This window comes from Halichoerus grypus, chromosome X, assembly GCF_964656455.1.
Source record: "Halichoerus grypus chromosome X, mHalGry1.hap1.1, whole genome shotgun sequence".
Classification (NCBI taxonomy): domain Eukaryota; kingdom Metazoa; phylum Chordata; class Mammalia; order Carnivora; family Phocidae; genus Halichoerus; species Halichoerus grypus.
In genome coordinates, this window is record NC_135727.1 from 100,118,470 (window position 1) to 100,135,550 (window position 17,081).

The 17,081-nt window shown below is 38.7% G+C and overlaps 1 protein-coding gene across 2 annotated transcripts in view; it reads right to left on the bottom strand.

Annotated features, from left to right (window-relative positions):
* Positions 1 to 17,081, bottom strand: part of PRRG1 (proline rich and Gla domain 1) — a 156,404-nt gene that overhangs the window by 63,665 nt on the left and 75,658 nt on the right. For both annotated transcript variants that reach the window (XM_078065492.1, XM_078065493.1), the window contains exon 3: positions 6,835 to 6,995. In XM_078065492.1, the coding sequence (XP_077921618.1) occupies positions 6,835 to 6,995 (161 nt within the window). The remainder of the gene's footprint in view (positions 1 to 6,834; positions 6,996 to 17,081) is intronic.

A 17,081-nucleotide genomic window follows, 5' to 3' on the forward strand; every position in this document is an offset into this window, starting at 1 on the left:
CTCCTGGAAAGGGGAGTATCTGCATATATAAATTGGAATTCTTGTGTACTGTATATTTTTCTCAGCTATTTATTTTTCATTCATTCATTCATATCATTGTGGACACATGTGTATTTATTGTATGCTTTGGGTTATAATCCAATACTGCATTACTTATTCTGTGACTCAAATTGTTCCAGCTTTGACCACTGAGACCTCCTTCAGGTTGGCTCCTGTGTCCCGGTGACATGCTCCCATTCTTTGTTTTTAGTACTTCCTCACTTTCTAGTACTACAGTATACTCCAGTTCATCTTGTATTCTCCCTGCCCCAGCCCTAGAATCAGCCATTTCCCTAAATAGTCATGGTTCCTTTTACTGTCGAATAGTATTAGAAACCCAGATCTAGATGCTAAGTGGAACTATGCAGTTCTGACAAGTAGCCAACCTGATTCTTATGCAATCTAGTAAAGTTTGAGGACAACCATTTTGAAAAGTCAAGCACAAATAAACTAGAATACGTGAAGAAAAGTTCTGAAATAGCTGCTTTAAAAAATTACTTATATTTTATTCATGTTAGTTCAAAATTTAAAATTCTAACATGCAAAGCACCCTGATGCGCCAATAGACAGGAAAAAAGAAAATAACGGAAGAGATCAAATAATGATTCCTAAATAAAGTGACTGTAATGGAGCACCTAAAAACCAGAACAGAATTTATTTATTGAGAGCATCCTCTATGCCAAGCACTAAGCTAAGTGCACAGCCTCAAACCTAATGCTGTAGGTATAATTTCTACTTTTTAAAAGATACAGAAATTGATGCCTAGAAAGGTAAAATGTTTGCACAAAGCAATATAGTCAGTAGGTGGCAGAGTTGAGACACCAAATCAGGTCCACTGGTCATTCTCAAGGCAGAGGATTGTGACACAGAATTCTGGTAACTACTGTGTATGTGAGATTCTGTGTGTATGTATGTTGTCTCTATCATATCTCAAATGCCATGATGGAGGGTCAGCTTATTCACTGTTTTATGTCCCATGTCTGTTATATAGCAGGTACTTAGCAGATAAATCTGATTAAATCTGACCAAATTTCTACATGATGAGAATGAGAACCATGAACTACGTTTTCTTCCACTATATGTTATAATTAGACTTGTGTTCCAATTAGGTAAAAAATTACAAAAAAAAAAAAAACAAACCCCAACCCATCCTACTGAAAGCATACTTCTAAATTAACACAGTTCAGATTGGGGGATGATGAAAATATGTACGAATAAACCTGAGCGATAAATTTTAGTAAACAAAAAGATAGTTAATAAGTAGTCTAAGTATAGAAAGCAAATCCCAAAAGTCAATCATTTTCTTCACTGCCAGAATTAATCAGTCATGAACTTCAAAGATGAAACTGCGTTGTTCAGTACTTCTTAACACAGAGCAGATCCTTCTTAACATATAACAAACACTAGTCTGAAACAGATCAGGGATCAGAATGCTATTTCTATTACACTTATTAAACCAAAAGACTTTGGGCACACCTTACTGTGAATGGTATGGTTTTAACGACATAAACTAACTCAGATGACAAGCTCTAAACCATAAAGGAAAGGAACCTAATACCAGTATAATAAAAAAGTTTTTAAAATTAAGTCCACATCTATCATCTAATTTGTGAATAAGTTTTAAATCACTACTTCCTATAAAATAAACGTACCTCATAATATGCCAATCCAGTCGTTCATTCTTCATTCATGCATCAAATATTTAATTAATTCCTATTATGTGCCAGCACTGTTTTATATGCTAAGGACCGTAGCTATGACCAAGCAATGCAGCTGTCGTAGAGCTAATAGTTCTCAAGGGAGAGCAACAATAAATAAAATTAACAGATGTCAGATGGTGAGAAGTGCTGGAAAGAAAAATAATTCAGAGAAGGGGCAAGAGGTTACAAGTTAAGGTAAGATTCGTTCTTGCTGAGAAAGTGAACTTGACCTCAGAGTGGTGAGGGAGCTCAGACATATCTGTCTGGAAAAGCAAAGCGCTGAAGTCATGCACTGTGACTACACCGGCAGGACGTGCACTGTGTATTTCTAAGGAGTCACAAGAAAGCCACAGCAAAGTGAACGAGAGGCAAAGCGGCAGAGGAGATGCGAAGGAGTGGAGAGGAGAGGGCCTGGGACTGCCAGTATAGTGCCTTGTGGGTGATTCCGAGCACTCTGATGTTAAGTGAGGAAGACATTACAGAGAAGACACTTTAAAGGATCACTCTGGCCTGCTGTTTTGAGAATCAACTATGGGGAGGGGGGTAAGAAATCATACAGATAAGAGAGTGATGGTGGCTTGGATGTGAAGTGTTAACAGGTAGAGAGATGTGAAAGGTGGTTAGATTCTGAATGTATTTTCATATTAGAACCAACACTATCGGCAGATGGGATGCGCATATGAAACAAAGAGAAAAGTCAGGGATAACAACAAGGTTTGGGGGCTTAGCAAAGAGATGGATAGAGTTACCACTCACTCAGATCAGAAGGGCTGTGGTAGAAAAAGATTTGGGGGGAAGGGACATGAATTTTTTATGTTGAGTTTAAAAAACATATTCAATTCCAAGAGGAGATGCTGAGTAAGCAGTGAGTCACATAGCTCTGCAGTGCAGGGTGGCCCTCCAGGATAAAAATTTGGGAGTCGTTAGCATTTCAAACCATGACACTAGGAAACCTCACCAGGGGAGTTGAGTACAGACAGAACAGAGTTTCAAGACGTGAGGTAGTTGTTGGAGTGGGATGAGGGGTGAAGAGAGTTCTTTTTAAAGGTGTGTAGACTAATGAGAATGAATCTACAGAGAAGAAAAGGTGATGCTGGGGAGGGCAGAGAACTGCTTAAGCAATTGCTGAAGGAGTTTCTTCTTCTATTTGCTTCAAAGACTGCTGAAATGCAGCATCCTATCTCTGTGGGCAGGAACGGATACATAGAAGCACTGAGATGCATACAGGTAACTAAAATCACTGAAGCAAAGAGGGATTTTATAAGAAATGGTCTTTGGACAACTCCATAGCCATGTGAAAAAAAATCATATCCATAACTCACACCATACTCAAGAATAAACTAGTGAGTCAATCAGAGATCTAAATGTAAAAGCTCAAGTATATTAGAAGAAACTATGTGAATTGCTCTCTAATACGGTGTAGAAGAAGATTTTCTACTATGATCAAAAATCCACATTCAATAAAATATGTTTAATTTATGGCTACAATGAAAATTAAAAAAACAACTGCAGGGACACCTGGGTGGCTCAGTCGGTAGAGCATCTGACTCCTGATCCCAGGGTCGAAATTTCAAACCCCACATTGGGTGTGGAGCCCACCTAAAAAAAAATTTGCATTTAAAAAAACCCATAAGCAGGGGTGCCTGAGTGGCTCAGTGGGTTAAGCATCCGACTCGATTTCAGCTCAGGTCACAGTCTCAGCGTTGTGAGATCAAGCCCCAAGTCAGGCTTCTTGCTGGGCATGCAGCCTGCATAAGATTCTCTCACTCCCTCTCCCTCTGCCTCTCCCCCCACCTGTGTGCACGTGCATGTGCGCTCTCTCTCAAATAAACAAATAAATAAAATGATAATGTCAAAAAGACACAGAAGCCAGTTTGAAGTTAAAGAAACTTCCATTAGCCAAATTTGGGACAATTTGATCAAAACATTGACAGTAAGGGATTACAATTCATTGATATAAAGTAATCTTTGAGTCTGTACTAAAAGATAGATAGATAGATAGATAGATAGATAGATAGATAGATAGATAGATAGATAATGGGAAAGTTCCTGCCCTAGAACTTTCCTGAATGCCAAACAACAAATGTACATATGATGGCGTTAGAAATCATCATTTAGCAACTATAACTGATTCAGTCAAGAATCATAAACAGAAGATGTTAAAACTAGTGGGTAATAGTCTGATGAAGAATAGAAGATTTACATAATTTCAAAGTATCTTTCCACTAAAGTTCTTACCTTTCCATTAAAGAAGAATGATAAAGCAGGATGAAAAGTCATTAGCTTTATGAAAATGATGGTAGAATATCTAAAATTTGTATTTTTTGAAAAAAAGTAATAGCAAAAACTAAGCTTTGCTTGTTTTAACCTGTTTTTATTAAAAGCTGCATGCTATAAAGCACTATTTATATTACCATCTTACTGTTATTTAAAAATTATCTATGTATTAAAAATAGGCCAGAATAATATATACCAAAATCTGAAAACTGATGGTGCTAAAAATTGAAATGATTTTATTCATTTCATGTTTTACTATAGTTTAAATTTCTCTATAATGACCATATATTAATTTCATAAGAAAAATATAAATGTGTAAAATAAAATAAGGACTAAGCAGGTGCACAGCAAAAAAGCTGGAAAGAAACTAAAAGGCCAACAGTGCTTTGTGATTGCACGATGGGACTGTAGATGATTTTTTTTTTTCATTTTTAACTGTGGGATTTAAGATTTAAAAAACACTTTAGGGGCATCTGGGTGGCTCAGTCGGTTAAACATCCGGCTCTTGATTTTGGCTCAGGTCATGATCTCAAGGTCGTGAGATCGTGCCCTGAGTCAGGCTCCTCACTCAGTGAGGAGTCTGCTTGAGATTCTCTCCTTCTCACTCTGCCCCTCCCCCGACTCGTGCTCTCTGTCTCTAAAAAAATAAATAAATTTGATTTAAAACAAATAAAAAAATAAAAACCACTTTAAACAAACACAATCAAATTTTAAAAGTGGGCTGAGAACCTGAAAAGGCATTTTGCCAAAAAAGACCTACAGATAGGCAACAGACACATGAAAAGATGCCCAACATGACTCATCATGAGGGAAATGCAAATCCGAACCACAATGAGCTATCACCTCACACCTGTCACATTGGCTAGTGTCAAAAAGACAAGAAATAATGTTTTGACAAAGATGTGGAGAGAAGGAAGCCTCATGCACTGTTGGTGGGAATGTAAATTGGTGCAACCACTGTGGAAAACAATAGAGGCTCCTCAAAAAAATTAAAACCAGGCTCAGTTGATTAAGCATCTGCCTTTGGCTCAGGTCGTGATCTCAGGGTCCTGGGATGGAGCCCCACGTCGTGCTCCCTGCTCAGTGGGGAGTCTGCTTCTCCCTCTCCCTCTGTCTCCACCCCTTCCCCCACTTGTACTCTCTCTCTCTCTCTCAAATAAAATCTTTAAAAAAAAATTAAACAAGAAATATCATATGACCCAGTAATTCCACTACTGGGTATTTATCCAAAGAACACAAAAACACTAATTCAAAAAGATACATGCACGCAGATGTTTACTGTAACATTATTTACAATAGCCAAGATACAGAAGCAACCTATGTGTCCAAGGATAAACAGATAAAGAAGATATGGTGTACACACACACACACACACACACACAGTAGAATACTGCTCAGCCATAAAACAGAATGAGATCTTGTCATCTGCAACAACATGAACAGGCCTAGAGGATATTATGCTAAGTGAGAAAGACAAATACTATATGATTTCACTTTTATGTGGAATCTAAAAAACAAACAAACAGATCCTTAAATACAGACAACAAACCGATGACTGCCAGAGGGGAGGTAGATGGGGGATGGGCAAAATAGATAAAAGGGATTAAGAGGTACGAACTTCCAGTTATAAACTAAATCACAGTGACGAAAAGTAGAGCAGAGGGAATACAGCCAATAATATTGTAATAACATTGGATGGTGACAGAAGATGACTACACCATTAAGTAATGTATGCAATTGTCCAACTGCTATGTCATATACCTGAAACTAATACAGTATGTCAATTATATTTCAATAAAAAAAAATAAAAATATAAAAACTGATGCTCACAGCTTATCAATTTATACACTGACTTTGTGATGCTTCCCTCATCATCTCTCCTTGAGCTCCTTCCTCTTAACTTCTGGCTCCTTTTCTATCTAACAAAAGATCAGAACCCCTTTCTCTGGGGCGCCTGGGTGGCTCAGTGGGTTAAGCATCCGACTTGTGATTTCAGCTCAGGTCATGATCTCATGAGTTGTGGGATCAAACCCTGTGTTGGGCTCCATGATCAGCGGGGAGTCTGCTTGAGATTCTCCCTCTGCCCCTCGCCCCACTCACAGTCTCTCTCTCTAATAAATGAATAAATCTTTAAAAGCAAACAAACAAACCCCTTTCTTTAAAACTTCTCTATCTGCTACTTCTGAGACATAACTGATATCCCTCCAAGCACATCTGACATCACTTGTTTAGCACCTAGTGTTATTTCCATGGTCGGTGCACAGAAATGGAACTTTCTATAATGGCTACCCCTGGTAATGTCATTTCCAACTGCAGAGCAGTTCCACAGAATTTATACCACTGCCTTTTGCTTTCCCAACCCTGCTCTCCTTGAATGGCTTGCCATCTAGAGTAAAGAGAGGTAAGGAGTATTCTTAGAGTGGGGAGGAGAGTTCAAAGAAGTAAACGATTTTAAAAGTGTCAATATCAGGTTCCTCCACACTTTCTCACTGATGAGGCAGAGTAAGGTGATGGTATTTATAACTTTCCCCATCAGAGCCTCCTGTGAAACAAGTGCTTTCCCCTTGCTAGGATGATCAATCTCGGCTCAGCAGAGTCCCGTGGAAACAGGGCCCTCAAAGACGGGGAAGTGAACCTGGCTCTCCTATCCACAGAGTATTCTTAGTTAGATGCCACTTCCAGCGTTCTTCACAAATGTAATTTGTGATCCATTTGTAACTGATAACAATGCACACAATTTGGGAATGCAGATTGCAAACATACATCCAAAAGGTAGGCAAAACTGTGAACGTTTCTTAAAAATTGCCAATATACTTACAGTTTTCTCAGTATTTTCAAAAGCTTCTCTTGCTTCTTCAAATGTGCAGATTTCTTCTTTGCATTCACGATCAATGTTGCCCTGTCTTATCTCTTCAAAAAGTCCATTTGCTCTTGGATAGCGTTTCAATACTGAATTGGCTTTTTCTCCTGTGAGGAAAACTAAGAAGATATAAAATCATAAGCATAAAGTTATAATTTGAAAAACATGCAGAAGCTTAATACACAAGGTGAAAACTGCTAGGTGCTCTTTAGAAAACATAGCCAACATCCTACACCTCTTCCCCTGAGTCAGCAACAAAGTAACATTTAGCTCCAAACCACCACCTCTGCTGTCTTCCTCCTCATATGAGCATGTCTTTTCAGTAGCAGTTGCCCTGGGCAGGGACAGAGACATAATTCCTGGTTAGATTCAGACTTTAGCATATTCCTGCCAACTATCGGTATTTAAATATAGTAATAATGATTCCACCACTTATACTCGGTGTTACAAGTGGATGCCTCCAGGCATCCTGCTGTTGGACACCAGCAACCAAATCAAAATCCAGTCTCCAGACTACCAGTCTTTGTCCCCCTGAATAAAAATAAATAAAGCTCCAACTGACCTAGTAATATAAACCCAGGGAACCCTTACTTGTATGAAAAGAAGAGTTGACAAGACAGTATCAAGAAATTAAGATGAATTTGGCCATAACTCAGTCCAAGGAACACTAATAATTTTGTCCTAAATACACCTAGGTTAAATATATTGTGATATTTTAATATATCAACCCAATTTCACTGTCCTACAGAAAAAGAAAATTCTTCCATATGACTTATAGAGGCATTTCATATAAACACTCAAAATGCACATTTATGATACCCATAAAATAAATAAGGCACTAGTTATAGGCACACTTACAGGGAATCATTTTTAATTTTACATACAGATTCATTTTAAACTACAATTTCATTTTTCTAAAAGTGTCATTCATACTTCTTTGTATAGATAAATACAATGCTACAAGAATTTAATCTCTGCTAATGCAAGGAAATCAGAAAAATCTCTAATTTTATTGACTTCTAACATAAGAAAGGGCACATTACAGATCCTTTTAAGATGTTAAAGAAAAGTCTACATTTTACAAAGAACATTTTAAAGTAAATGAAAAACAGTAAGTGCTCTTTTAAAAAAATGACAACAGGCTCCATAGCTCAGGGGTTAGAGCACTGGTCTTGTAAAAAAATGGCAACAATAGCAATGAATTTAAGGTTTACTTCATTATAGAAATGAATATTTCACTTCACAGAAGATATGGATTCATTACTTAGGATTCTTTATAGTATCCAAATTGATACCACCTGGATGGCACCTACATTAGGATGAAAACTATGGTAGGCCTTTCATAAGAGTTTCCTTCCTTCTATACCTCAGAAGGATAACCATCTATAAAAAAATGAGCTAAGAATCAAAGAATATCATTAGAAGAAATTGTAAAAAATAAAAATTGTGGCAAGTAGTACAAAAGAAATGAAAAGGGTGCTGTTGAGTTGGGAAAAAAAAAAATGAAATTTTCTAGCAGTACTTCTCACAGTTGCAGCATCGGAATCCCCTTGAGGATTTATTATCACTGAGGTTACTGGGCCCAGCTCCCAGAGTTTCTGATTCTATAGGTCTGGGGTAGAGCTAAGAAGATGCATTTCTTTTTTTTTTTTAAGATTTTATTTATTTATTTGACAGAGAGAGAGACAACGAGAAAGGGAACCCAAGCAGGGGGAGTGGGAGAGGGAGAAAGCAGGCTTCCCACTGAGCAGGGAGCCCGACGCGGGGCTTAATCCCAGGACCCTGGGATCATGACCTGAGCCGAAGGCAGACGCTTAACGAATGGGCCACCCAGGTGCCCTGAAGATGCATTTCTAATAAGTTTCCAGGTAATGCTGGTGCTGCTGGTCTAACTACCACAGTTTGAGAACCACTACCTAAATGTGAGCTCCTTAGAAAACCAGTTCTGGCATTAACAAATTTAACGAGATCTTTTACTGCATGACTTTTTAGGGGCCTTAACATATATTTAATCTATATGTGCAAACTTCCAGAACAGGAATATGATACGTACATTTGTCATAATTATTTGATTACAGAGCCCTTTATCAAAGAACATTTCACTGAATTAACAACCTTCTAGCCGTTGGTCTTATTTTTGACCTCTGAAACGACACACAATTCCCTTCCATAAATAGACCACCTAATACATGAAGACAGTAACTGATTTCTGCTGAGGTTTCTCTTTTCCAGGATAAGCATGTCTAGATTATTCATCTGTGGCCATATAAAACAGACAGGAGTCTGCACCATCTTTATCTCATAAAATACAGTGTCCTACACTCAGTGCATTACTCTGAGTGGTCTGACAAGTGTAAAACTCATTAGGACTATCTGCTTCCTTGTTTTTAAACACAACAGATATATTAATATAGTCTAAGATACCCCTGGATTTTGGGACAGTTTTCTTGAAAACAAACCAAACAATCAACAACAATGTTATTTTAAGATTTTAAGAGAAAAAACTAAATTCTCCTCAGAAATAATTTTCATATATACCATCTACATGGAAAAGGGGTTCAAGGAAAGCAGCTAACTCTTGTAACCAGAAAGCAGGCTAATTCAAAAAGTTAAGCAACTCTAAGGTAACGTATAGCAGGACACAGCTCTCTAATGCCAGCCTAATCAAATTACCAAGAGCATTCCACAAACACAGTATTTGTATTTCTTGTACTGGGCGGCAAGGTAATAGAATACTGAGAAGTCTAGGTAGAATATGCTAGCAAGTAGATTTTATCTCATTTGCCCAACAAATCTGGTCAATTAGAAGATACCACCCGGACAGTTATGATGGCAGAGTGGTAGGGGGACCCCAAGCTTGCCTCGTCCCTTGAATATAGCCAGATCAACATCAAATCATTTTGAACAACTAGGAAATCGATCTAAGGATTAAGAAAACAATCTGCACAACTGGAGGAAGAGAACGTGGCAGATGCGAGGTTCTGAGACATGAACTGACAGAGAGAAAAGCCGCAGTGCCTCAGAGGGGAGGGAGGCCTTTTCAGGGAGCGGAAGTCAAGGAGAGAGGGAGAGAGCGGAGAGAGAACAACGTGTAGGGTTCCTGCAAAACACTGTGGTGTGGGGATCCCCTGGGTCACAGTGAGAGAGAATGCTCCCCTCCTTGCAGTACATTTGGAGGAGTGTATATTGCCTCTCCAGGGACAAAAGGCCCACCAGGCGCCACACAGCGGCCATTAAACAGCAGGGGACAACTTTTTGCTGCGCTTCACCATAGACTCCAGGCACCTGTGCAGCCATGGGACTGTTTTTATGGGGCAGAATGGTGCTGGGCGCAGCGCTGTAAGGCTCTCCTCCAGGGAAGGGCAGTGGGTCTGCGCCTTGCCAGGTCATTTAAGATTTGGAATTTTGAATCCCAGCCACTGGCCAGAGATAAAACACAGAAGTGCCAGCAGTGCTGACGGTCCAGACACAGGTTGAAGGCAGGGATCTGACAAAAGCCTGGAACAAAGGAGGGGAGATTGTTCACTTTTCTGTGAGGGCCTCCTGAACGCAGCAGCTGTGAATTCCCCCACCATTTTCCACCCCCGCCCCCACCAGCAAGGCTGGACTTCAGAGAGAAAAACACAGCACTTCCAGTGGAGGCTGGAGTTGCTTACACCAAACCCCATGCGCCTGCACCAGGCCAGGGCATCTATACTAGGGCAGGTCTGACTGTGAGCCAGCACAGCCGGCCTCTCCCTCAGAAGACCAACACAGGTCCCCTGCATGTACCAGGTCTACTGATCACAGAGTGTTCCAAAGCATCAGCTTCAGTTCTGGTGGAAATAGGACCAGACTTTCTTTTTTTCAATTATTTTAAAAATTTTTTAAATTTATTTTACTTTATTTTATTTTCTTTCAAAACAGGCTTATAGTTTTTTGTTCAATTGTTGTTTTGTTTATTGACTTTTTTCATTTTTTGGATCAGGCTTCTTTTTTTTTTTAAAGATTTGATTTATTTATTTGAGAGAGAGACAGTGAGAGAGAGAGAGTGCACGAGAGGGGGTAGGGTCAGAGGGAGAAGCAGACTCCCCGCTGAGCAGGGAGCCCGATACAGGATGCGACCCTGGGACTCTAGGATCATGACCTGAGCCGAAGGCAGTTGCTTAACCAACTGAGCCACCCAGGCGCCCTCAGGCTTCTTTTCTTTCTTTATTCCTTCTTTCTTTCTTTTTCTTTAGAGCCAGGCTTATAGTTTTTTGTTTGTTTGCTTTTTTGTTCCTTTTCCTTTACTCTTTTCTTGGATCAGGCTTCTTCTTCTTCTCTTCTTCTTTTTTTAAATCAGGCTTATCTTAACAAACAAATAAAAGCACACCTAGACAAAAGCCCAAACACTCCCCACTGCAACCAAGGAGGAACTCTGTGCAGAGGACTGACCTGTGGGAGATAGCAGCCAAAACACAACAGCTGAGTGCACACAGCATACACCGGAAACACTTCCTGAAGCACCAGGCCCTAGACAGTGTATGACCCCTTCTTAATTATAGTACTACTCTAAGGAACAGGAAACATAACAAGCTTTCAAAATGCAAAAGACAGAAACCTAGACATCATGATAAGATGGGAGGAAATCTCTCCAAAAGAAAGATCAAGAAGAAATCACAGCCAGGGATTTGCTCCAAACAGATATAAGCAATGTATCTAAACAAGAATTTAGAACAACACTAGCTGGGCTTAGAGGAGCCCGAGCTGCCACGGCTGCTAGAGAGGAGCAAGTCCTCAACTTGCACAAGAAAGTGAAGATGGTCACCAAGTCATACACCTAGTGCGACCAACAGGTTCCTGCTGCATGTAAATCTTGTCCTTGTGGTTATGTATTTCTTAACAGGAAACTTCTAGAAGTAAAACACTCAGAGAAATCATCACCTTTTACAAAAGTGAACAGTACCATATCTTTGAAATATTTGTGAATACTGTTTTTATGTGAATTTAAACTAGGACATAGTGCAGCCACACCAAGTAGAAACATCAATTCTGTCTTTGGAGAAGGCTCTGCTAGTGAAAGGACTATACGGTGGTGGTGTGAAAAATTTTATTCTGGGGATATGAGTCTGAAAAATGAGGCTGGAGGGAGATCCAAATCTGTTTTAAATAAAGATCAATTGAGAACTATGGTAGAAGCTAACCCCAAAACAGCAATTTGAGGCCTTGAACCAGACTTAGTTTCTGCTACAATTTCTCAACACCTGGCTGCAATAGGAAAGGTAAGACAGTTGGACAAGTGGGTAGGTAACACACCAACTGACGGGTGATCATAAACTGAGATGATTAGAGATGTACTAATACCTCAAGATTTGAAAGAGCAGAGACCTATTTTGAAGAGGATCATAAGCTTTGACAAAAAATGAAAGTGGTCTGGAAAATGGTTGGATGTTGATGAAGTTCCCAAACGTGTTAAAACCATCACTATAACCAAAAGGAAGGTTCTGGTAACTGTATGGTGGTCTGCAAAGAGAGTATTTCATTACTTTTAACTCAGGCAAAACTAACAGTAGCATCTTATTGTCTAGAAGTTGAAATTATGGAGGCACCTGGGTGGCTCAGTTGGTTAAGCATCTGCCTTCAGCTAAGGTCATGATCCCGGGGGTCCTGGGATCGAGCCCCACATCGGGCTCCTTGCTCAGCGGGGAGTCTGCTTCTCCCCCTCCCTCTGCCTGCTGCTCTGCCTGCTTGTGCTCTCTCCCTCTCACTCTGTCAAATACATAAATAAAATCTTAAAAAAAAGTTGAAATTATGTATCAAAAATGGATCTAAACATACTCTGCATTGGTTAGCAGACATGGATGGACCTATACTTTTCCATGACAACATCTGACCGCTACAGGTGGTGAAATCCCAGACAACCATAGGGAATAACTGAATAGGGCCAAAAACTTTTGCCATATCCATCACATACACCTGACTTTTTATCAACAGATTATCACCTCTTTCATCATTTGGAACTCTAAGAGAATATTCTCCAAAAGAGACAATAATTGAAGGATTTGAATACATTTTAACAATGTTGAATATTATGAATATATAATATTTGGAGAAATTTATTATTTGGGGAGAGCAGTTAATGCTAACAGTGCATATTTTGGTTGAGTAAAACCTTTTCTGAAAAATAAAAATTAATTAATTAATTAATTAAAAAAAAAAAGAATACTAGCTGGGCCTGGAAGAAATATAGAAGACACCAGAGAAACACGGGCTGCAGAGATAAAAGACCTAAAAACTACTCAGGCCGAAATAAAAAATGCTATAACTGAGATGCAAAACTAACTGCAAAAATGAAATCACAACAAGAATGGAAGAAGAGGAGGAATGAATAGGTGATATAGAAAATAAAATTATGGAAAATTATGTAACGGAAAAGAAGAGGGAAAGAAAACTATTAGATCACGAATATTATATCCGTATCAAGAAAAAATGTGGAAAGACCACAAATACATGGAGGTTAAAGAAAATCCTACTAAAGAATGAATGGGTTAACCAGGAAATTAAAGAATAAATAAATAAATATATGGAAGCAAATGAAAATGAAAACATGACAATCCAAAACCTTTAGGATGCAGCAAAGGTGGTCATAAGAGGAGGTATATAGCAATAGAGGCCTTTCTCAGGAAGCAAGAAAAGTCTCCAACACACAACCTAACCTTACACCTAAAGAAGCTGGAAAAAACAACAAAGTCTAAAACCAGCAGGAGAAGGGAAATAATAAAGATTAGAGCAGAAATCAATGATACAGAGATCAAAAAAGCAGAACAAATCAATGAAACTAGGAGCTGGCTCTTTGAAACAATTAACAAAATTGATAAACCCCTACCCAGACTTATCAAAATGAAAAGAAATAAATTCAAGGGGCGCCCGGGTGGCTCAGTCACTGGGTGTCTGCCTTCGGCTCAGGTCATGATCCTGGGGTCCTGGGATCAAGCCCCGCATTGGGCTCCCTGCTCGGCAGGAAGCCTGCTTCTCCCACTCCCCCTGCTTGTGTTCCCTCTCTCGCTGCATCTGTCAAGTAAATAAATAAGGTCTTTAAAAAATAAATAAATAAACAAATAAATTCAAAATGGATTAAAGACCTAAATGTGAGACAGGAATCCATCAAAATCCTGGAGTTAGAAAACAGGCAGTAACTTCTCTGACCTCAGTCACAGCAACTTCTTAACTAGACATGTCTTCAAAGGCAAGGGAAACAAAAGCAAAAATGAACTACTGGGACTTTATCAGGATAAAAAGCTTTTGCACAGCAAAGAAAACAATCGACAAAACTAAAAGACAACCTACAGAATCGGAGAAGATGTTTGCAAATGTCTTATCAAATAAAGGTCTAGCATACAAAATCTATAAAGAATTTAACTCAACACCCCAAAAAACAACAAATCCAGTCAAGAAATGGGCAGAAGACATGAACAGAGATTTCTCCAAAGAAGACATATAAATGGCTCACAGTCACATGAAAAAATGCTCAATATCACTCAGCATCAGGGAAATACAAATGAAAGCCACAATGAGATACCACGTCACACCAGTTGGAATGGTTAAAATGAACAAGACAGGAAACAACAAATGTTGGCAAGGATGCAGAGAAAGGGGAACCCTTTTACACTGTTGGTGGGAATGCAAACTGGTACAACTACTCCGAAAAACAGTATGGAGATTCCTCAAAAAATTAAATATAGAGCTACCCTAAGACCAAGCAATTGCACTACTCGGTATTTATCTAAAGGATACAAACATAGGATACAAACATAGGGTTTAGAAGGGGCATATGTTTATAGCAGCAATGTCCATAAGAGCCAAACTATGGAAAGAGCCCAGATGTCTAGTGACAGATGAATGGATAAATTAGAGGTGGTATATACATATATATACACAACGGAATATTACTCAGCCATCAAAAAGAATGAAATCGTGCTATTTACATCGACGTGGATAGAACTGGAGGGTATTATGCTAAGCAAAATAAGTCAGTCAGAGAAAGACAAATACCATGATTTCACTCGTATGTGGGTTTTAAGAAACAAAACAGATGAACACAGGGGAAGGGAAGGAAAAATAATGTAAGATAAAAAGAGAGAGGGAGGCAAACCATAAGAGATGCTTAAATATAGAGGAAAAAAATTGAGGGTTGCTGGAGGGGAGGAGGGGAGGGGGAGGGCACTTGTCGGGATGAGCACTGAGTGTTATACGTAAGTGATGAATCAGTAAATTCTACTCATGAAACCAATACTATACTATATGTTAACTAACTTGAATTTAAACTAAAAAATAAATTTTTTTTTAAATCAAAAAAGTAAAAGATACCACCCGTAGTAAGAATCTGACCAGTAGGAATGATATTGTTATAGATTAGTTACGTCTGCCATATGTTAGGGAACAGGAAGTTGTGTCAGGTCCTCATCAAAGCAATTTGGAAATCTAATGGATGATACCAGAATTAGGAGTTTTTCAATGTGGAAACAAAATAAAGAGGAAGATAGCAGCCTGGACCTATAGGATAAGATCAGACTACCTTTTCCTAAAACACTGGGCACTTCCCAAGATGCAAGGGCTTATATTTGGACTTCAAAAACTAAGGCAGTGATGTTTAACTAAAGTTGATCACTTTCCTCTGCTTCCTTCTCATCAAAGGGTGTGAGTCAGCCACAGCTATCTGGAATCATTTGTATGCCTGCATCAGAGAGTAAATGATATGACAAGTATACAGGATGTAAATTTATTTTGAGAATACAACATTGAGGTGTTACTGAAACATGTACTTCTCTCATTAAGGAAATAAAGAAAAACCTAAACTGTTTTCTTTAGATTCAGTTAGAAAACACCCTTACTAATAAAAATATTTAAAATCTAGGACTGATACATACACACCCACCAATTATATTTATTTTAAAAATGTAACTACTTTTTCATAATTTCAAAATAAATAGCTCTCACCTATGCCTTCTCTTCAAAAGAAAAGAATAAAAATAAATGAGAATGGCTCAAGTAACTACCTAAATTACTGCCTTAAACAAACTATGTAGTTGTAGAATATATTTCTTAATGCATTGTAGGATAATGCCAAAAATCTTTAGCCAAGTGCAATCACGTACAAACATTTGCTGAAAAACAGCAGACAATTAGGTCTGCAAATTAAGAACTGCCCCCGAATAATGTCTACTCCAATTATCTAATCAGTTCTCTCACTTTGGGTCTGATTTCACTGAAGAAGCCACTATTTAAAGTTGCAAATATTTACATTTTTCTTTTAAGTGAACACAATTCTTTTTCTTAGGACATACTTACTGAATATAGACTATGTACAAGGAGATCATGACAAGTTACAAAGATGACTAGCAGATGGCCTCTGCCCTCAAGGTTCTTCAGTGTAAAAGATAATAAAGATAAAAGAAACACAAAGAACTCTAATGAAAGACTGACCATGGTGGATGCTCTTCGAGGTCAGAAGGCAGGCATAACTCTACTGGGTGTGTATGTTTGGGGGTGGGAAAGTAACTCGGAGGAGGACTCCTGAAAAGTTTTTTTGGGCTGGCCTTTTAAGGATTGGTAGGATTAGGACATGCAAAGGTGGTGAGGAAAGACATCCTAGGAAAACAAAACACTGAATGAGGGCTTTCAATTGAATAAAGCAAGGGATATAAATAAGGTACAGTGAGCTTGGTCAGTAGGGCCAGAGTATAATATTCAAAATGGGAGGAGTGGAAAATGAAACTGGAAATGGGGGCCAATAGCCATGTCATGGAGGCACTCAATGTTAAGCTACAATATTCAAACTATTCAATAGCACTCAAGATTTTAGATTACTACTTCATTACCTAGGAAAATGTATAGATACAACAGATTTAGAGGTGGGATGAAGACAAAATGGAGGGATAAAGGCTAGGTAAAAGGCTACTTACAACAGACCAGATTAAGAAATAATGAGGTCATGCATTAGAATGGTGGCAATAGGAATGGAAAGAAGGGGAAAGAGAGGAAAGATATGGCTACTGGGTGATTTTTTCGGCCACTACACCCACCATGCACCTTATCCCTCAGTCAAACCAAATCTTACCATTCACCATTTCTTTTATGCCTCTCTAATTTTGTACCTAATATTTCCTCTGCCTAGTGAACTCCTATTCCACTCAGATGTAACAGCCTGTAAAAATTTTCCCCAGATTCTACTACCCACTTCATTA